This window comes from Pantherophis guttatus, chromosome 2, assembly GCF_059756535.1.
Source record: "Pantherophis guttatus breed Tessera chromosome 2, ASM5975653v1, whole genome shotgun sequence".
In the NCBI taxonomy this organism is placed as follows: Eukaryota; Metazoa; Chordata; class Lepidosauria; order Squamata; family Colubridae; genus Pantherophis; species Pantherophis guttatus.
In genome coordinates, this window is record NC_142064.1 from 103,183,743 (window position 1) to 103,205,727 (window position 21,985).

A 21,985-nucleotide genomic window follows, 5' to 3' on the forward strand; every position below is an offset into this window, starting at 1 on the left:
CCCAAAATGATAGGTAGTGTACAGACAACATATAAAGAAATAAAAACAATGCCATCAATCCCCATTAGAAACATTCAACTAAAATTTACTTTAAAAATAATTTATATTAAATAAAGGAATTGGATAGGCTATTAAAACCAATAAAAAAAGTTAGCCCAAATTCAACTACTAGACCTCAAATATCTCGGGGGAAATGGATTTTAATATCTTTCTGAAGCTCAGCAGTGCGAAGGGAATCTGCACTGGGAGTAAGCTTTTCCACTGTCAAACAGCCACCATCAAGAAGGTCTGCTTTGGGTTCCTGCCTCTCTCATTTCTCAGGCTGGGACACTGACTGAGCAATGAATCACAAGTATATTGATGATACATTATCCTGAACTGACTGATTGCTTCTCCCAGCAGTTTTACCTAGATGTTGAATAGCAGGAGGGAGAAAAGTGAGCCATAGCAGTAGCTATAGTATGGCCATGGACAGGATCACTTCCCCAGCCAATAACTATGAACTAGAGCTGCTCTGTTATGAAGAAGTTGAATCATCATAAAACAGCAATCCTACTTCCAGTTGTTACTGGTGATCCAGGAGGAAACCATGGTCAGTGCAGTCATATAATTGTTAAGAGATCTAATAGGATTTAGAGTGGGCATATTTCTTCTCTTCTAGTCCAGGTAAAAGTCATTTGCTAGAGCTAACCTTGCCCAGTTTTGAACCCTGAGGAGTGTTAATTATAGCTGAATCAAGATATGGCCTCTTCAAGAGCAGATGCTCTGTTGCTTCTTTGAAGGAAGCCAATACCATGCATTCTTTCAAAGAAAGATCTTTAATCCACTTACATCCCTCAGTGTGCCCAGAGCGATACTTGGGGTCTTGCCCACATAATTTTGTTCTTTTATTTCAGCTGTAACAAGGTTAAAGCATAAACATGGGATATTTTATTTTAATTCATTTTATTTCACTAGGTACATATGACTGTTCCAGTTACTCCTACAAAAAAAAAACTGGCTGTAGATGAGCCTGTGCCACTCCCAGTTTTAACTGCAGGTACATGTAAAGTAACTTGAGTTATTGTGCAAAAATTATCAGAACAATTCCTTTTCACTGATCTAGGAAAGTATACAATAACATTGTACAAATCTTTGCTGATAGCCATGGGAATATTTCTGATGATCTTTTCATTCCTGGGTTCTCTATATAGTTGTACATACATATTAACATGACAGATAACCTCAGAATTTTCTGTCCCTGTTGCCATTGATCATTAACTGCTGAAAGTATTTTCTCTAGCTTTATAAGCATAAAGTACACTTTATGAAGATTACTGACATACTCCAGAAAGTAGATGATAAATCTGAGTCCCATGAAGAATGAAATCCCTGTTCTTTAATAGGCACTGACTACTTACATTTCCTACTTAACTATAAAATGGTTAAGTAGCAAACCCATACTCCTAGAGCTCTGTGAGGGACTACCAAATCCTTCTGTGGATGACTAGAACATACAGCTTGCAAATTAGATAACCAACATGATTAAGTGTGTTGTTGGGTACTGTATATGATATTTCCAGGCTATTCCAAGCCAGAGTGAGTACCCATTATAATAATAAATTATAATAAGATTGTTGTTATTCTCCTGTAAATCAGTCTTGACTCCTTGACATAGACAGATTCAACAGGTCCATTCAGGGTTTTTGGCAACATTTTTTGGAAATGCTTTGCTAGTACCTGGTAGAATTCTTTTTTATTTCCTAATCTAGCTCTGAGAGAAAGTAACTGTTGGCTTTTAAGTATTAACCATTGCACCAAATTGACCCTGCAGTTAGGAAGTTAAAGTTAAATTTAAAAAAAAAAATGAAGGCTGTTCATAATCAAAGAATGAGAAAACAATCCCTAATAATAAGATAAACATTGGCAGATAAACAGAACTGTGGCACTCATTGAATTTAAGATGAAACAATTAAATTTAAAATGCCCAGTTGAGCTGAATAATTCTCATAATGAGTTTGGCATTATAGAAGTCTCTGTATGGAAAAAACAACAACCCTGAAGTGCCATACTAGGGATTGTTTTCTCATTGTTCGATTATGAACAGCCCTCAAATTTTGAAAAGTAGTAGTATATATAATTATTTAGAATAAAATTCATATGTACTTTTGGGAAAAGCAGGATCCTTTATAAAGTTGCTGAAACTTAATCATTCCAATCATCCAATTGATAGGAAAGGATCAAGTAGACATGCTATGTCTCAGCTCTTCAAGAACTTTGTAGATCTCAAAAAAAAGTTAAAGAAAGAGGCACTGATTTTGATAAATTATGGCATTTAAACTGGAATAAATGTGAATTATTTTGTTCACAAGTTTTCCTGCAAATTAATCACAACTGACATCCATGATTTTTGTCCTATTTATTTATTTGTTTATTAATCAAATTTATATAGCTGTCCATCTCATGGGAAGTGATTCTGAATAACAATTATATTAGTTATATAGTGTCAGCCCTATAAAATAAAGAAACCAGTACAACATAGATCAATATTGCTTTTATTCTAATAGAATCTTGCAAGTTTGAATGTGCTTTCTGCCTCCCTCAGTTTATTTTTGTATGACTTAGGGAGAGGTCTGTCTGAGGTATTTTCTCTATTTCCTTGGAACTGCTCAAATCATGGCCATTGCTATGATAGCAGTTTTTCTTCCTGTCCTTCAATGCCATTCCCTATGCTTTTTGCCAAAAGTCTTTTACCACTTTGATAACAGGGCATGGATATGATGGTTTCAGTGAAGTAAATTTTCATTGCAGCAATGATCAACATGGAATGGATGGCACGTTTTCTGAATATTTGCTAGTATTGCTTGTTGGTTTCTCATCCTCTTAGAAAAAGCAAGAGGCAGTATGACTTGAAGAAACAGGAGAGATCATGTAGGGCAATTGAGTCAGTAGACCAACTCTTTACATTTTAAGGATCAAGCAAAGTATGAACAGGGTTGCCAGTTATATCAACTGAAAGTATCCTCAAACCAGATGATGTTTAAATTAAGAACGTCCCCAAAGAGGTTTCAGACAATCACAGACTAAACATATCATAATCTTTCAAGAGTTTGTACTGCTGGTTTTCCATCATAAGGCTCACCATTGTGAATCAAAGTCTTGATTTGATGCCTTGCACACCTTCAGGAAGATTTTCTTCCTTTTGTTAAGGTTGTTTAATATAGTTGTTTAAAGAATTATTGTCTGTAGATTGAGAGAAAAACCTTTCAGTTACTCAAACAGAGCTTGCTTGCTTTGGCCTCAGACAAAAGGACCTATTGCAAAGGGAATCACTTGCTTATTTTGAGAAGTAGGAATATTCATAGGTGTATAATATATTCAGATTGTATTTATTGGTAGCTCTGTATACCTAAATGTTTTAACACATTTTTAAATTTTATTTTTATTAAAATAATTTTATTATTACAGATGTAGACATGAGGTACTACAACGATCTCCTGAGTTGTGTCCCTGATGAGGTGGTTTCTGTTGCTTTATTACTGGAGTGTATGTTACAGCAGGTAAGCAAACATAGGCTATACAAGTAGTCCTTGAGTTACGAATGTAATGGAGCCTTCCAATTACATTCGTAACCTGAGGATTCATAGGAATGAATCTCATAACTTGAACATGATCACTCCCAGCTATCACCCATGCATTCGCTAATCAAATGCGCAGGTTGTTAAATGCACATGAGGTATCTTAGGGTGGGGAAGGCCATGTGAGGCCTAATGAGGGAACAGGTCACCTTCTTAAGACCTCTTTAATTTAAAACAGGATAATAAGTCACAGTTTGTGCTTTACAGTTTCTAATTTCCTAGAAAAGAAGTTTTAAAACAAAGGGGGAAAAACAAGAGCAGTGAGATGGAGAACAGACAATGAAGGGTTAAGTGTTAAAACTACAATGCAGAGGGAGGGGACAATCTATTTGCCTCTTGAAAAAGCACCTCTTGGTTGAGGAATACCTGTATTGATGGTACAAATTCTGTAACTGTAATACTTTTAATAATTCCTTCAACATGTTTTTATCCCAGATCATTGGAATAATGACATAAAATATTTATTTGTGCTAGGTTGTTGCATCAGAAGAAAATCTTACACCACCAAGTCTAGTGATTCCACTGCCACGTGAAGATGGATTGGATCATACCATTGCCAGTTATATTGTTTCAATTCTACCTTCACTTGCCCTTCCTGAGAATGAAAAAATGGTTTGTATTGTCTGATTTAATACTTTTATAAAAATTTAATACTTCTATAAAAATTATAAACAAGTTTTTAAATGCATGCTTCCTTTCCTTTGACAGGAGCTGTATAATTCCTTTTATTCTGAAAATGATGAAAAAGTTACGGCTCCCAGAGGGCCTCTAATATTAAACTATCATGATAATTTGTCTCGGAAGCTACACTACCTAAAGGTATAATATAACATTTATCAGTTTTTTCCCATGAATAATACAAAAATAGAGAAATGAAAGAAAGAATACTTCATTATAAATATGCCAAATTCCAAAAGAATGCATAAACTGTAAGTACCTAGAGTTCTCTGCAAAGGCAAAATCTATGTTCATATAAAACTAATAATAAAATTATTCCATGTGGTTAGATTCCCCAATGTAAAATACTAAAATATCTCATAAATTGCTTTTAAGAACAATTTTTTACTTTGTTTTTCTACTTTATCTTGAAAATCAAGACAAAAACTAAAAATCATGAAGATCAACCAAGAAATTTTTTTAAAAAGATACTTAGTGTATAAATATATATTGATTTTAAGGGTAAAATTTTAGTATATATTTTTTAAAGATCCAGGTTCCAGACACAATATTTTAGCAGAAATGTTAATTGATACTAACAGTAAATGATGACCTAGTTTAAACAAATATATGCATGGGACTTTGTGGAGAGGTATGGCAGACTTTTTTTTATTATTATTTGATTTGTATACCGCCCGACTTGAGACGTCTCCCTGAATTTACTACCATGATTCAAACTGAGGACCAATAAGTAGACAAAGACAGGATGGGAGATGATACATATGTTGTCTGGATGACTGTTTCTCACGAGCCAACCACATGAAAGCAGTTTTCTCCATGTGATGAGGGAGTTAGTCATTTTGCTTGCAATCATAGCAGAGCTTCTTAAAGGACCCAAAGTTCACTAAAATCACTGTCTAATCTCTTTTGGAAATTCCCTATTGTAAAGTTGTGAGAGACTTTCAGAATAACAAGTTGGAAAAGTCAACAGTAAGTTTATCTTCAACTCTGAACAGAAGAAAAACTAGCTGTAAGCCTAAGAACATAAAGAATTTGATAAACAACAAGCTAAATAAGATTTTCATCTAAGAAAGTTAGAAACGGATTAAGGGTCCAGATAAATTTGGAATATTAATTTTTACCATAAAATTTTGGGATGGACTATACGAAATAAAAAGCTTCTTATGGGAAACAGATTTTTTAGGCTACATTGGTTATTGTATATCATAAAAAGACAAGTCTCTTTATGATTTTAGAAACTGGCTACTAAAGATTTCAAACATAAAGGGAAAAATACAACCCTGTTCTTAATGTTGTTTAATACCACCACTTATAAAATGGCACAAAATGTTATTTGAAAATTAAAGGATTCCTTGAGGAATGGAGCTAGATGTCAGCCCTAGAGGCCATTTTTTCCTTTGGATCTTCAGGGCTGCCACACTTTGGGCATGCTGTGGGAACTGGGAGGGGGGGTTGGATGGTGACGGGGTAAGATGTATAGCCATAATAACAACATTCTTTCACTGGGAGTCAAGGACATTCAACCTGCATCTGGAGAGGCATGGCTGGGAAACTACTCCAGTTAGGATGGTGACCTGATTGGACCATGTGATGGACATGTGGGTGCAGGGGAAAGGTCTTAGACTTTCCCTTGGGTGAGGAAAACCCGGGAGACTTCAGATTTGGGTTTTCCCAGATGTGCCAATATGGCATCTCTAATGAAATGGAACTTTGAGGAAATGCCTGCCTCAGAATCTTATTTGGTTGGGGGTGTTACTTGAAACCCCGACACTAGAAATTAGTAATTGCAATTTCAATGATGTCAATAATGATGTCTGCTTCTATGAATAGAATATTTCCAAAAAATATTAATGGAGAAATGTTTTGCATCTTGACTTCTTAGCATCCCTTCAGGAAACAGACACAGTTCTTAGGAAAATACAGTACTAACTATTTGGAGGATTTGTTGCTACAGGTCTCAACAGCAAGGCCGCAGGAGATAGCAGAGAAAAAGGCAAAACACCAAAACAGGAACTATTTGTAGATAAGCAGGCAGAATTCAGATGCTCCATTTGCTTCTATTAAGGGAAAATTTACTGTGTGATTTAAATTCCCTTCCTGCTAAATGTATGCAAGTCTGCCAATCTTTAGTCAGTTCAACATCTTGCTACTTGATTGCAAGTTACACACTTTAGTGGGGTGGAGAGATCCCAGGAGGAATTGCTGGAGAGGGCCAAATGAGTGCCTGAAGCAGCCTGTGTTGTAGCTGGGTCTGATTCCAACGGCATGAAAGAATGACAGGTGTGGAACAGATTTGACAAGATGACTGAATGTGGAACTACAAATGATAGGCCAAGAGAATGATTTGAAAAAGAACTCTTTACTGGATATGCAAAAGAAACTGGCTGACATTTTAAAAATTAAATATGAAAAACAAATGATAAGCTAAGAGAATGACCTGGAAAATATTTTCTTATTGGATCCACAAAAAAGGCTTATTAAAACCTTGAAGAAATCTATGCAATGGGATGAAGAAGAATTGAAGAGAAATTAGATCCTATGATAATATCTGATTGAATTAAAGATTAAAACTTAAAAGTACAAGGAAGGAATATAAAGTTGACTTATTTGTTCAAGATTAAAATAAAACTTTTTTTAAAGTTCTGGCAACCTTTATGGACACCAAGATTCAAACATTGATGTTTTATGGATTTGCTTATCAATATGGGATAGGATATGGGATGAAAAGTAACCTTATAAGAGGTGAAAAGTTATTAAATTTATCTATACTTGTCATGAAGGTTGGAAGTCATTTCTTTATATATATGTATGTATGTATGTGTGTATGTGTGTGTGTGTATATATATATATATATAAAAAATCCTATTTTGGATAGATCTATCCGAAATAGATCTATCTTAGTCTCCTTAGTCTCCCAATGGGCAGCAGAGTGTTTGCTGGCTGCCAGAAAAAAAAAAGCCTTGAAACTAGTGGATTGTGATTTCACTGCTTATGAAACATCAATAGGCAATCCTATAGTAGGACTTATAAAATGGCACAAAATGTTATCCAACACAATCAATCAAGAAGCTATCACTAGCATATGCAATACATATTAACCCTGTGTTATTAAAATATGTAGAGCTAGAGTTCACGTTTTTACATTTTCATTTTCCAAAGTGTATGTTTATAGAATTGTATACTTTAGGACATCACATTTAAGTCTGGTCTTGCTTTTCAAAAAAACTAAGAAGCAAAATGAGTATGTGAAGCTTTTGCTAGGCATAATGCATCTGTATTGCCTTAACCCCTTCCCTGGAAGCAGTAGTGTCATTCCAATGCCCCAAAGAGATAGAGAAAAAAGCAAAAAGCACTTGTTATGTTCCCCAGTATAAAAAGTTGCTCATTCCTCCTTTCAGTAGCACAATCAGTGAAGTTTCATATTTCTCTTCACTTAAGGTAAAAGATGGTTTAGACCCAATAAAGATTGAAGAGGAAATGATGGAAAAGCTGCCTTTGATGGAACTTCTTAAATTCCCTCTTCCATCACCTGCAAACAATACCAAACGCCTTGCCAGACTTCATGAACTCATGCACTATTGTACTGATGGTAATATTATTCTTTTATTGGCTTACTGTTTCCAAAGTAGCCCAAATTTTTGTTATATTGAATTGCTCTGGGAAGTAGAATAATTTCCTCTTTTATGTGATACTTTTTTTTTTTTTTGCTTCTGGGAATGCATTGGTTGGAATAAATTTGAATCAGCCATGAATGATAAGCAGATTTCTGACAAAATAAAAAGTGGATGCAGGCAATTTAAACAGACATTTTTCTTTCTGTGGCTTAATTTTCTTGTAGAACATATGAATTGGGCTGAAGTAGAACGAGCCTTTCGAGTATTTACTTTTGAAAGTTTGAAGCTGACAAAAGTCGATAACTCTGGGCGGCTTGAAAGTTCTGGCAAGATGCTTGGTGGTGATGATGAGGTGTCTTATATCCCATGGGACAATCCTGCTAGGTTTGCTAGACAACTGAGACAAGAATTAATTAGCAAAAAGGTTTCTAAAGAACTTAATCAGAATAATTCAGGTAAATAAATTTTAGATGTATTTTGTGAATATATTAAAGCACAATGCTTATAATTTCTTGAATTATTATTAAAAAATTATATTGTAAGAAAATCAGAACATACTGGCATTTTAACAGTTGTGGTCACTAAATGATATAGCTTCCAAAATTCCACACACAACCATAGAACATAGAATAAAAGAGTTGGAAGGGACCTTGGAGGTCTTCCAGTCCAATCCCCTGCTCGACCAGGAGACCCTATACCATTTCAAATAAATGATTATCCAGTTTCTTTGAAAGCCTCCAGTGATGGAACACCCAAAATGTCTGAAGGCAAGTTGTTCCTTTAGTTGATTGCTCTCACTGTTAGGAAAGTTCTCCTTAGTTCTAGGTTGCTTCCCTTAATTAGTTTCCATCCATTGTTTCTCGCCTTGCCTTTTGGTGCTTTGGCTAATAGAGCTCCTCAAATATTGCAACACTGTCATGTCTCCTCTAGTCTAAGTGAAAAAAAATGGCTACCAAGGGAGAGCTTTCAAGATGGCTGCATTGACTATAGAGAATATGAGATGGAAGAAAAACCCACCCAAAGACAAAGAAAGAGCAGTTTGCAAGACAATGGTGCAGAAAGATAATTGCTAGCTAAACAGACAGTATTAGGACTGTGAAACTAAGCTGAAAGAGGATTGAAAGGCAAGGTGGGGACAGATTTTGGAGTATCTGGATTTGAGTTGACACAATCAGGAAATAGAAACTACTTTGCAGGTGGAGGGAACATATTTTAATTGCTCCTCTGTAGTAAAATTTTAAAATTGTAATTCAGCATAACAAAATGTAGCAATATTTTGCACTTTAGTATGCAGAAAGCTGAGGAAATCTTGACACAAGGCACAAAATCAGGGAAGGGAACTACTGTCTCAGAATTTCCACTTCCTCTTGGAACAGTAAATTACTCATGAGCAGAGACATCAAGTGAGCCATGTCAAATTAACTTACAAATAGGTACTTTAATCATAATAAAGCATGGGATGGTGCCATTGAAGGATTTTTTTTTATTTAGCGGAGACATTTATTTGAAGGAATAAAAATAGAATGATATGTTTCATTTAATGATCTTGAAAATCATTTGTTAATTACTCATTGTAGAAGATGTCAGACCAAGGCAGATCAGAAGGAATCTGATGGCTCCTTTTTGAAGCAGCACATTAAAAGCTTTCATGAACTGCATGGAAAAAAAGAGCTACACACCAAAAAAAAGTGAACTGCAATTGTGATGAAGTGAGCTACATCTCACAAGAGTTTATGCCTTGTAAATGAAATGTGTTAGCCTAAAAAGGTGCTACCAGACTCCCGGGTTTGTTTGTTTGGTTTTTTTTTTTTGCAACATAGATTAACAGCATCTAGGATGGTTCAGGAAATTTAGGCTGAAATACCCATTCAGCTATGTGAAGCTCCTTTGGATGTTATTTACTAGCAGCATAAGAATTGTGAAAGTAAAAGCAGATGAACAACCTTGTATATTTCTCTAAGCTTTTTGAATGAAATGCAAAATAAAATTAATCAATTATTATTCTTGTTCTTGTGATTATCATTATCAGATTCTTTTTGGGAAATGGCTACAGTAGGGCATATTGAAAAGAGAAATTATTTCTGAGCAGACACATATAGGATAGGATTAGAAATGTGTTCATATTATAAAATATCTGAGCTTGATAGTACAAGTAATCCTCAATTTACAACCATAATTGAGCCCAAAATTTCTGAGTGAGAAATTTTGTTAAGTGTTAAATTGAGTGTTAAGTGAGACATTTATGATTTTCCTTGTGACAGTTGTTAAGTGAATCATTGCTGTTGATAGGTTAGTAACCTGGTTGTTAAGCAAATTTTGCTTCCCCATTGACTTGGCTTGTCAGAAGGTTGCAAAATGTGATAACATGACCCTGTGACACTGCAACTGTCATAAATATGAATCAGTTGCCAGACACCTGAATTTTGATCACATGATCATGGTGATGGTACAAAGGTTGTAACTACAAAAAAGGGTCACATTTTTCAGTGCCATTGTAACTTTGAACGGTTGTAAATGAACTGTTGTAGGTCAAGGATTGCCTGTAGTTCTTAAATGGTATGTCAAAAAACTAAATAAAATTTACATTGAATAAACATTAATTTACATGAAGCCTCAGATCCTGTTCATATTGATATTTTTCAAGGGTCATCCATCTTGATCTCTGCAGTACCCGCATATGAAAGAGGCTCTACTTTTCCCAAACAAAGTTGTTTCCAGTTTCTAAGGGGAATCTTTTCTGCACTGCTACTTTCAGTGCTGAAAGCTAAATTGGGAATGCAGGGGAACTCCTGTATGAATGCACATTTAGAATTTATCTAATTGTCTTTTTTGTATTTCTTTTTTATAGAGCTAGACTCTGAGCATAGTACATTTCCAAGTCAACAATGTTTCTCTTTTTTACTGGAGGAAAATATCAAGAGACAATCCAAATCTTCCAGCTCAGGTATACGTTGCTTGGAAATATCTTCTTTTCCTTTTCCTTCTCCATTTTCCCTCTGGAATTCTCTCTGGAGTTCTTGTTCATTACGTTAGGAAATTAGAAACTTGCAGCATTAATAAGAGGTATTAGTTGATTCATGGAATATTGTTCCCAAGACATTTACTGCTGCATGAGTTTCTGACCACAGATTCTTTTTTATTGCACATTGAATACCTAGCTTTGGAGGTGTGTATGTGTGTGTGAGAGAGGGGGGGACACACCCTAGCATGGTATGTGGGGATGCCAGTGTACCTCATTAGCACATGTCTTGTCAAATGCCAGCGTTCCTACTCTGTCTGACTTTTTACATTAATTAAAAACAGGAAGCTAGCATGCTGCAAAACAAAATGCAAATGTCCAACCATGCTTTATGTACAAAAATGACTCTGGACTCTACAAGATTAAAAAGTTTTCCCAGTAGTTCCACCCCAGCTCTTTGTAAAATTGCTCATGAAAAGGAAAAATTAAGTAGGAATAATTGTGGCATTCTTGTAAATTGGTGATTTGTGACTTGTTACATTCCCATGGCAGCTACTTTGTGAATGTGCTAGAGCCTATAGTTCGTCCTTAATATTCTGTATGTGCTCATCAACTCCAAACTTTTGGGGACCACTGCATTATTTGCTTATGAAAGAAATGTTCAAAATGATCCAGCCACTATTGATGACATCGCTGCAGAGATGGGGAGAAGACATACGACAGTTATCTGTACTCGGGTGTTTAGAGCACATTGCATCATTGATTGGGAGTGCCATAATATCTATATGGGATTAGCTGGCTGGAGTTTTGTTTGGGAGGGATGAGCAATTTGTTGACTATTCTTAAGTGTGGTAGTTTATACACCATATGGCATCCTAGCATTTGTTACTAACCTATTCCATTTTCTGAGTTTAGAACATGCTCTGAGGCCAAAATAATAAAATATCTGCCATTCATTATGGATTCTTTTTCTCTTGAGTCTATACTCAAAAGCTATTATAGGTATAGATATGCTATTATACATATGATATGGGGATAGCCTGGCATGATATGGGTTGAATAGAAACAGATGGAATTTAGTGTGTTTTAGCTCTACTTTTTGTTCATAATATGAGTTCTGTTGCCAGTCTAAAGTGTGTGGGAAAGTTAGTAATTCAGATTGAAGCCACTCTTCCCTGGCTTACCCTTTTCAATATTGCCCATTCTCTAATGTAGCATTGTATATTCTTATTAATTGCTAGGCATCCTCTCTACTTAAAAAATTATGACCACTAAAATTAGGATTGCTCTTGTCATCTTAAATGAAAGGAATCCCTATCTTTTCCAAAGCATTGGCAAGAATGCTGCTTTAAGAGTTCTTTTAAAGATCAGCTAGTTTTCCATTATCTTCCTGCTGGACTGTACAGTTAGCAGATGAAATGCTTACTATATACAAATTTAGATCTGGAGAATAGTATTGCTGGGTTAATGGAATTTGAATCTTGAACTAGCCCTATTCTAACTTCTACAATGAGCATGAGATGAAAGGAGATGGTTTCATGAGTAAATATCTTCATGAAAGGAACTATAGGTTGTTGATGTCTGAATTTATCTTCACAAATCTGAGAACAGTGATAACAGGATTATTGTGCTCTCACCTTCATATATTCAAAAGCCTGAAGCTTGAGGAAGGTGATTCTGCCATAGAAGCTATGACTATTTATATAGTTGCTATGGATTGAGGTCTTCATGCAGAAATATATAAAAGCAGATACAAAGAGAAGGAGAAAAAATAATGCTTTAAATATATGAATATAATTTTTGAAGATTGCATAGTACCCATTTTGTTCACTGAGCATTTAAGTAATTGGAACCAGATAACAGAATCTAACATTTCTAAACTTTTTGTATATATCTTCAAATACATTCCACAGGTTTGATTGCTGATGTTCATGAAAATGGACTGAATAATTCTGTAGATAAGGTAAGAAGTGCTGAAATAAGAACCAGAATGTATAAATAAATTCTAGTAATTAAGCATTCCTTGTTTTTAATTTTAAAAATATACAATAGGTTGAATGTCTTAAGAAGCTTGAAACACTTGATCTTGTACAGATATGTGTGCTGTATTCTAGCATAATTAGAATTGGAGCCTCTCATTCCATACTGTTCTGTTTGGGGGGAAAATGATGCTGTTGACAGTTATCAAATATTTCATATTCCCATCTGTTATCATTCTGTATTGTTTGAATATTTAAAGTTTTATTGTTTGCAGTGAAAACAATAGAAGAAAGAAAGTGAAAATGCATTTTCATATACTTAATGTCTGAGATTCACACATATGGGTTACACATTGGTACAGAACGTCCATAATCTTTGTTTCATCTCATCATATTTGCTGGTTTTCACAAAATAGGGATTTTTTTCAACAAGGAGTTATGAATTCACAGATGACTACTTAAAGAACTCCAGTAACTTTTTTTTTCAGTCATCTCCACATTCTTTTCTAAACTAATAAGCTTTTCATGCTGCTTTGAAGATTGACAAAGCAATGCTTTAAACATTTCTAACATTTTCCTCTGTTGCCATTTTCACAACTGAATGTCCTTTTTAAGTGCTGCTGTTTGTTTCATTGGTAGCAAAGGAGGAAGAGAAATAGGTTAAGCATTTTCTCCTTTCATAAATATAGATCTAATATTACTGTTACAATTATTTTCTGCATAAGAGCTCTGAGAGGTTATCCTGAACATTCTCATCTAATTTTATCCCTATAGTAAGTATGTAATGTATGAGATAAAGTGGGCTGAATGGTCCAGAATTGGCCAGTGTATTCCGTAGTCAAGTGTGAATTTGAACCCTGGTACAAGTCCATTATTAGATAACTAGACTGAAGAAAGGAGAGGAAAAAAAAGTACTTTTAGAGCATTTTCTAATTTAAGAATGAGCATTAATTAATAAAACAAATAACCCCCTAAAAATCCTATGCTGATCAAAAATGATATTCTACCTTCATCTCACGTATAGTTTAGCACCTTATACATTATGACAAAATGGTAATAAGTGGCTGAATGGCTTCATCATGAAGTAACTGACCTGAAATGTAATGGGTTCATCCTAAAGATTCCCAATAAAGAAAAAAGTGGAAAAACAATTATGGGCTGAATTTCAAATTAGGTATTAATTATGCTTGAGAGATAGCTTCAGCTGCAACAAAGATTCTTCCTACCTCTCAGTGCATTAAGTTGGTTATGTGATTGTATTATAACTTGCTTTCTACCCAGCGGGTATAAAAAGCTGCTATTTTTTTTTAAAAAAATAATGAACTGCTGATAAAAATAATTTAGCATAATTTAATCTATATTGAAAATTATAATGAGAGAAAAAAAGATGTACATAGTCCTAAAATATATTTAATATAATCATACTACGGTACTTTGAAATTGCTATAATGTTAAAAGCAAAATAGATGTCACCTAAATACATATAAATGTTATAATTAATTTTTCAAAGCATGGTGTACTGCAAGACTAATATCAGGAGAAAGAACATCAAATTATTGTTGAGATTAGTCTGTCTCCTAAAACTAAGAAATTCACCTTCAGAGTTTCTTTCTAGGCCATATAAACTTTGGAATATATGTGTTCTTCTATTGAGATAGTTTTTAGAAATTACTTTTAGAATTATCTGTATATCCGTAATAAATCCACAATATTGAAAGTGAAAAGAGCACTATTGTACTCTAGACAGCATTGGTTGAGTAATAACATATATAGAAAAGGCAGTGACATTTTCTATTTCTTCTTCTGTTTTTAATGGCAACTTCATACCCAAAATGAAGATATTGATGTGTTAATGAAGAAAAGGGGCGTTGGTCCTACCTGATACGCCCCTTCTCGTTGAGTGGAGACAGCAGCCAGACGTGGGTTGTGCTCATTGGTCAGAGGATGGACTGAGCCTGGAATTCTTTTAAATCCGCCCCCTGTTGCTAGGGCTCCCAGCTTTTGTCGAAGGAAATCCAGACTCGGTGTGTGGAAAGAAAAAGACAGTCAACAATAAATCAATAATACAAATAAACATAGATGACCAGACTGAGTTCAGGGTGGGGCTGGCTGCTGTCTCCACTCAACGAGAAGGGGCGTATCAGGTAGGACCAACGCCCCTTCTCCCTTGAGGGTGGAGACAGCAGCCAGACGTGGGACATACCAAAGATCACTGTCCCAAATCACGGGCGGGAACAGTCTGGGCAGAACACCCTTCCCGGGCCTCAACACGGTGTAACACTCTCCTCCAAAAATCAGCCTCCGCCGAGGCGAACTTATCCAGTTTATAGTGTCTGATAAACGGGGAAGGAGATGACCAAGTCGCCGCTCTGCAGATCTCGTCCAAAGAGGCGTTCGAAGACCAAGCCGCCGTGGTCGCCGCACTCCTGGTAGAATGGGCTGTGACCCTGGAAGGCAGAGGCAAAGACCGAAGTTTGTATGCAGTCGCAATCGTTGTTCTGATCCAACGCCCCACCGTGGAAGAAGTAACCTGTTGACCTAAAGAAGACGGTAGAAATGAAACAAACAGAGATTCTGTTCGTCGAATAGTCGCAGTCCTCTGGATGTAGAGTTCGAGCGCCCGGCGGACATCCAAGGTGTGCAACCGGCTTTCCAGTGGGTTGGAAGGGCATGGATAGAAATCTGGAAGAACCAGTTCCTGCGAACGATGAAAAGGAGAGTTAATCTTAGTCACAAATGTAGGATCCAATCTGAGGACCACACGATCCCCATGGAAAACACATAAATCCTCCTTAGTGGAGAGCGCTGCTAGTTCGGAAATTCTGCGCGCTGAAGTGATAGCCACTAAAAAGGCTACTTTGCCGGATAACAGACGTAAGCTGACAGAAGCAAGAGGTTCGTATGGTGAGTCCATAAGGGAATCCAGCACCAGGGCGAGATCCCATGAAGGATATCGATGTAGTACGGGAGGACAGAGGTTGGTTGCCCCACGGAGAAATCGTCGGATCAGAGGCTGCTGGGACAACGAATGAACCGAATTATATGTCAAAACGGAAGAAATAGCAGCCACATGTCTCCGGAGGGTGTTTGGAGATAGCCCTTTGTCCAACCCCGACTGTAGGAAGCGCAGGACCTGTAAGATGGAAGCCTGGAGGGGGGAAAATCCCTGAGTCTTACACCAAGAAGCAAAGGCACGCCAAGTAGCGGAATAAATCCGTTGGGTAGATGACCTCCGAGATGCCTGGATGGTATGAATTATGTCAGACGGGATGAGGTCCCGGTGTAGAGTTTCCCACTCAACCGCCAAGCGGTCATCTGAAGCCACTGGGGGTCCGGATGTAGAATCGACCCTTGGCTGAGGCAATCTGGAGTACAAGGAATCCTCCAAGGCGGGGACACAGAGAGATGCATGAGGTCCGCAAACCACGACCTCCTTGGCCAGTGTGGAGCCACCAGGATGATCTCTGCCTGTTCCAGCAGCAGTTTCCGAATTACCCTCGGGATGAGGGGAAAAGGAGGAAAGGCGTAAAGAAGGTACTGTGGCCAAGGAGTGCGCAGGGCATCCACCGCTTCCGCTTGATTGGACGGAAAACGGGAAAAGAAGCGAGGTAACTTGTTGTTCTGGTGGGATGCAAACAGATCTATCTTCGGACTCCCGAAGCGAGCAATTATACCCTGGAAAAGGAGAGGATGTAGGCTCCATTCTCCATGGTCTATCTGTTGGCGGCTCAACCAGTCCGCTGTCACGTTCGAGACCCCCGAGATATAGTCCGCCTTCAAGGATGCCAGATGTTTCTCCGCCCAAAGGCCTAGTCTTTTTGCTTCCCGCATCAGTGAAAGGGACCTGGTACCCCCTTGGCGATTGACATGCGCCTTGGCAGAGGTGTTGTCGGTGAGGATCAACACGTGCTCGCCGGAAACCAGAAGATGGAATGATCGAAGCGCCAGGTAAATTGCTCGCAGCTCCAGCCAATTGATGCTGCGGGTAGTTTCCACCGTGGACCACGTACCTTGCGCCATCTGATTTCCACAGTGGGCTCCCCATCCGAACATGCTGGCATCGGTGGTCACTGTTACCCACTGGGGGTCCAGGAACAGACAGCCCTTGGAGAGCGTTGGAGAGAGCCACCAGCGAAGGGAGGAGAGCACCTCCCTTGGAACTGCCACCTTGGCGAGAGAGGATCCCCTGCCCGTTCTCTGAAAAGGCAAGAGGAACCATTGGAGGTCTCTAAGGTGTAACCTGGCCCAGGGAACAATCGAGATGGCCGAGACCATCTTGCCTAGGAGTTTTGAAAGAAATAAAGGGGAAGCCCTTCTATCCTTCAGGACCTTAGTTACCATGGACCTCAACCCGGCCTGACGATCCGGGGAGAGAAAAACCCTCCCCTGCTCCGAATCAATAATTGCACCCAAATGAAGTATCCTAGTCGAGGGAGTTAGGTGACTTTTCTCCACATTAATAGAGAAGCCGTGCGACGCCAGTGTCTGAATTGTAAGACGGAGATCAGACATGGCCTGCTGATATGAAGATGACATAAGGAGGATGTCATCCAGGTAACACTGGAGACGAACGGCCTGAAGCCTGAGGTGAGCCGCCAAGGCCGCCAAAATTTTTGTGAAGCTACGGGGAGCAGAGGAAAGGCCAAAAGGTAAGGCCGTGTACTGGTAGTGAACCCCAGCATAACAAAAACGGAGGAACTTCCTATGGGAAGGGCGAATGGGGATATGGAGGTAAGCCTCCGTGAGGTCTATTGAGCAGAGGAGATCGCCCCTCCGAACACCGTCTAGGATAGAACGTAAGGATTGCATTTTGAACCTTCTATAGATTACAAACTGGTTCAAACGTTTAAGGTCCAGAATGGGTCTCCACCCACCCGATGATTTAGGGACCAAGAAGACCCGAGAGTAAAACCCCTGTCCCGCCTGATCACGAGGCACATGTTGGATGGCCTTGATGGCCAGCAGATGGCTGATAGCCGCCTCCATGAGAAATCTACGCTCGGCTATGTGGGACAGAGGGCAGCGAAGGAAGGACAAAGGGGGGGTGGAAACGAATTCGATGGCCAATCCCGATGAAATGGAGGCCAGGACCCAGCAATCCGAAGTAGTCTTCTCCCAAGCTTTGGTGAAGAGGCCCAGTCTTCCACCAATGGGAGGACCGCATGGACGACTAACGACGGCGACGGATGGAGCGACCCCCTCCCCCTCGAAAGGGCCGCCGGGAACCGAAACCCCTCCCCCTGGGAGGTCTGTCTTGGAAATTCCTCTGTCTAGGGCCTAAATACCCCGTATGGAAGTTACCCATGGGACGGGAGGAGCCCAAACCGCCCTCCGAAGATCTCATCGGGGGGCGAGGACCATAAGGAAGAAAACGGGGTTCCCCTCGTCGAAAAACAGCAGGTAAGATCTTTCGTTTGTCCTTGGTTTCGATAAGAAACTTGTCCAAGGCATCACCGAACAACTTCATGCCCGAAAAGGGGACAGAGGCTAGGCGCCACTTGTGTCTGGCATCCGCCTGCCAGTGACGAAGCCAGATCAAGCGACGAGCCGCAACAGCGGAGGCCATGGATTTTGCCGCAAACCGCGTAGCGTTCAAGGTGGCATCCGCGGAAAATTGCACTGCAGCAACAATCTTGTTGAGGTCTTGCTTCAACCTTGAGTCCTCCGAAGCCATCTTGTCTTGCAGCTGGCGAAGCCAGAGAAGCGTAGTTCGATTGAAGAAGGAAGCCGTGGCTGCCGATTTAATGGCCCATGCTGCCCCTAGGTGAGCCCTCTGCAGGACCTGCTCAGCCCTGCGTTCTTCCGGCCTTAGTCCTTCCTCCGGATCCCCTGGCAGAGATGACGCTGAAAGTAAAGCTGCCACCGGGGCGTCAACCGTAGGTGTCTGCAGCAGGGAATCAAGGTCTGGGGACACAACAAAATTCTTTTTGTCCGTGGAGGACGGTATCGGTACCGAAGATGGGGCGGACCATTGCTTGTGTATGACCTCTAAAAAGAGAGGAGGCGTTGGGATCGTTGTTATCGATTTAGGTTGTTCTGCAAACAACGGGTTCAAGGAACCTGCTGTAGTTGCAGGTTCTGGAGTGGGAGATGGACCCAGCTGGGCTGCATTTACCGCTTTAAATAATAGCGACTTAAAAAGGGCCTGGGGAAACAGACCAGTAAAGGCAGGTTGATCAGCGGGCAACCCCTCATCCTCAGATAACTCTGGTTCAGGAGCTTCAGTGTCAGCCTGGATGAAATGATCGCTGACACAGGAAATTGCTGGGGAATCTGAACCCGCCAGAGAAATTGCATCTTCCATATTAAAATCCTCCATAGGCTCCTCAGATACAGAAGGCGCAGGCTGGAGGGGAGTTGGTGTCTTAGCAGGAAAACCACGCTCTGCCAAGGATTGCTGCACCGCCACAGTGATCATGCGCTGAATATCCTCAGGTCGCCAACTAACCTGAGTTTGACCAGGAGCCGGACCGACCTCAGTAGAGGTTCGTTCCGGAACAGAAAGGGAAGAGGGTTGGAGTCCCGAAGGGACGGGAGCGTTAGACTCCACAGTAGAAACCCTACCCCTGGCAGAAGGGGACCCCCATACATCAGCTGATCCAGCTGACAACTGATAATCCTGAAGAGACACCTGATCAGAAGACACAGAAGCTGTGTGTCCAGGGACATTAGAGCTAGCCCTGAGTCTCTTGGGATGAGCCAGGTCAAGGTTAGGAGCTGCTCTATCTAGGTTCCTGCCAGAGTTATCATGACCTATCTGTGAGGTGGGTGCCTTGGCAGAACGTTTTGCGCCTGTGCGGGAAGGGCTCAATAGAGGTCCGTCATTATGCCCTTGGGTCTGCACCTCCCTGCTTGAGGCCACTGACTGGGCTTGAACTGTGGCCTTTCGGCCATGTTTTGATTTAGATATTGATTTAGGCATGATAAGCCTTGATGACCAGTATAAGATAGTGGCAGGGAGGAAATTTGGCTAGTACTCAAATCATACAACTAATGAAATTAAGCAAGACCCAGCAGCCTAAGAACCCCCAATTAGCCTCAGATAGGCACTGCTGTTAGAAAGGAGAGACTCCGTCAGAAGGACAGGGGACTCTCAGCAGAGAGGCTAGGGCCGTTTTAGGGCGCCACAAAATGGCGCGGGCGCGAAGACAGACAGGAGCGCTAAGAGCTCTCTTATGTTGGGGGCTGCAACGCCACACAGCAGAGCCTAATTTGCCCAAAAGGTACAGGTCTCTGCCTAGAAGGGCGAGCGCTCACAGGCAGCACGCTCCTCCGAAGCGCCGGCGAAAGCGCTAGTCAGCTGAAAGCAATTAACGCCGGGCGCAAAACAAAGGGACAGGCAAAGCAGGCAGAAGGCGGGGAGCGCGATGCTCCACTAGCGCAAGGCAATCACACCGCTCTGGATGGCTTACTAAGAAGCCAGGCGCCGAATTAGAGGCAGGGGCTATCCAAGCCGCTAACAAGACCCTCGGCACTATCGGGTGAGTAAGAGCCGGGAGAATTATGCAGCCGACAAGCGGCTAAGCTCAGAGAGCGCAAGGCCCCAAACTAAAGGCAGCAACAACAGCGAGGCCACGAGGGACAAAATGGCTGCCAGCCCGAAAAAAGGGAGCGTAGACTCCACTGAACGGCCTGAGGCGAACGGCTACACCAGAAGGTGATAGCCAGTGGGACCGCCCTCCCCAGGGGAGCGCTAAAACTCCACTGACCAGGTTAAAACACTGACCTTCTAATGAAGATGACAAAGGGGAGGAATGGAGGCCAGGCGAAATAAACTGCAGGGATTCAAGGAATCCCCTGCTAGGGAAGGTTCCAAATCAGATTAGAATAGAATTGTCAAACAGTCCAATGTCAACCAAATAATCCAGCAGAAAGAATTTAGCTCTAATATACAAGACTACTAGAGCTCCAATCCACACAACTGTCCAGTCTGATGACTGAGCAAAAAGCTGGGAGCCCTAGCAACAGGGGGCGGATTTAAAAGAATTCCAGGCTCAGTCCATCCTCTGACCAATGAGCACAACCCACGTCTGGCTGCTGTCTCCACCCTCAAGGGAGAAGGGCCATTTTACAGAAAATAAGGTGTTGAATATGCAGATTGATTGATTGATTGATTGATTGATTGATTGATTGATTGATTGATTTATTGGCTGCCCATCTTACCACAGATGTTGGGTGCATGTGATAGTATGGAAATGTAAAGATTTTAAGGTAATCAATTTAAAATGAATTAGATTCTAAAGCTAGAAAATAAGCCTCTGTGGATTCTTTTTCACCTCCTTCTCAACATTTATTAAATGAGCTAAATTTTATCTATTCTCTCATAAGGTAATTTCAGCCATCCAAAAGACCCAGCAGCGGTGTTTGAATGACTGGAGTTTTGTTGAGCATTTTCAACCACAACTCCTCTTCCAGGTAACTTTAATTTGTTGTCTCATTTAGTAAACACTTGCACAGGACCTGCTTAATATGCATTTCCACAAAATAAGTCTGTGTTTATATTTTCAACATTATACCCAAAATTGAGATTAATCTGAGGACAGTTACTTGATAGGGTATTCTCTGTGTAGCTATGGATATTCCAGCAGAAGTTATTTATCATTCTAGAATATTTCTGGATTGTGGCTCAAAATAAACCATGGTAAACCTGACAGGTGGCTTTCTTCAGGAGAGATAGATGAAGTGCAACTTCATTGACCCTGTTTAGTTTCTCAGTAGTTTTTGATATTGACTGTGGTGTCCTTCTAGATAGTTTAATTGCATTAGAATAGGAAGCATATATATATATTTATATTATATATATGTTTATGTATGTGTGTGTGTAGGAGGTAAATTGAGGACTTTGCCTGTTTTGAACACATTTGAACTTTGTTAGAAAATACTAATACGTAATTTAGAAGTTCTCCTACATTCTTCAGAGTCCTCAGAGATTGATTGCTGTATTATCTTTCCTGAGCAGCAATAGCTTAGGTAATATGATAAGTTAGCTACTATGAGTCACATACTGGTAATTTTACATTCTGTTTAAGTGCTGTATGTCAACATTTAAGTTCAGGAAATTGTAGTCAGGATATTGAATGAACACCTTGCTGTCTGCATATGTTACATTATTGTTAAAACAACTATAGTTGAATCGGT

General features: G+C 39.7%; 1 protein-coding gene across 11 annotated transcripts in view; it reads left to right on the plus strand.

Moving 5' to 3' along the window:
• The window catches only part of SPAG17 (sperm associated antigen 17), a 112,093-nt gene that overhangs the window by 19,267 nt on the left and 70,841 nt on the right, over window positions 1–21,985 (plus strand). For 9 of the 11 annotated variants that reach the window (XR_015732750.1, XR_015732751.1, XR_015732752.1 and 6 more), the window contains exons 9-17: window positions 958–1,039; window positions 3,448–3,539; window positions 4,092–4,229; window positions 4,326–4,436; window positions 7,734–7,884; window positions 8,134–8,364; window positions 10,758–10,853; window positions 12,782–12,831; window positions 21,176–21,262. Coding sequence is in view for 6 of the 11 variants with exons in the window: in XM_034411031.3 (XP_034266922.1) it covers window positions 958–1,039; window positions 3,448–3,539; window positions 4,092–4,229; window positions 4,326–4,436; window positions 7,734–7,884; window positions 8,134–8,364; window positions 10,758–10,853; window positions 12,782–12,831; window positions 21,176–21,262 (1,038 nt within the window). In the remaining 5 variants the exon portion in view is untranslated. The remainder of the gene's footprint in view (window positions 1–957; window positions 1,040–3,447; window positions 3,540–4,091; window positions 4,230–4,325; window positions 4,437–7,733; window positions 7,885–8,133; window positions 8,365–10,757; window positions 10,854–12,781; window positions 12,832–21,175; window positions 21,263–21,985) is intronic. The other 2 variants (XM_034411033.3, XM_087888324.1) reach the window with 2 other exon arrangements.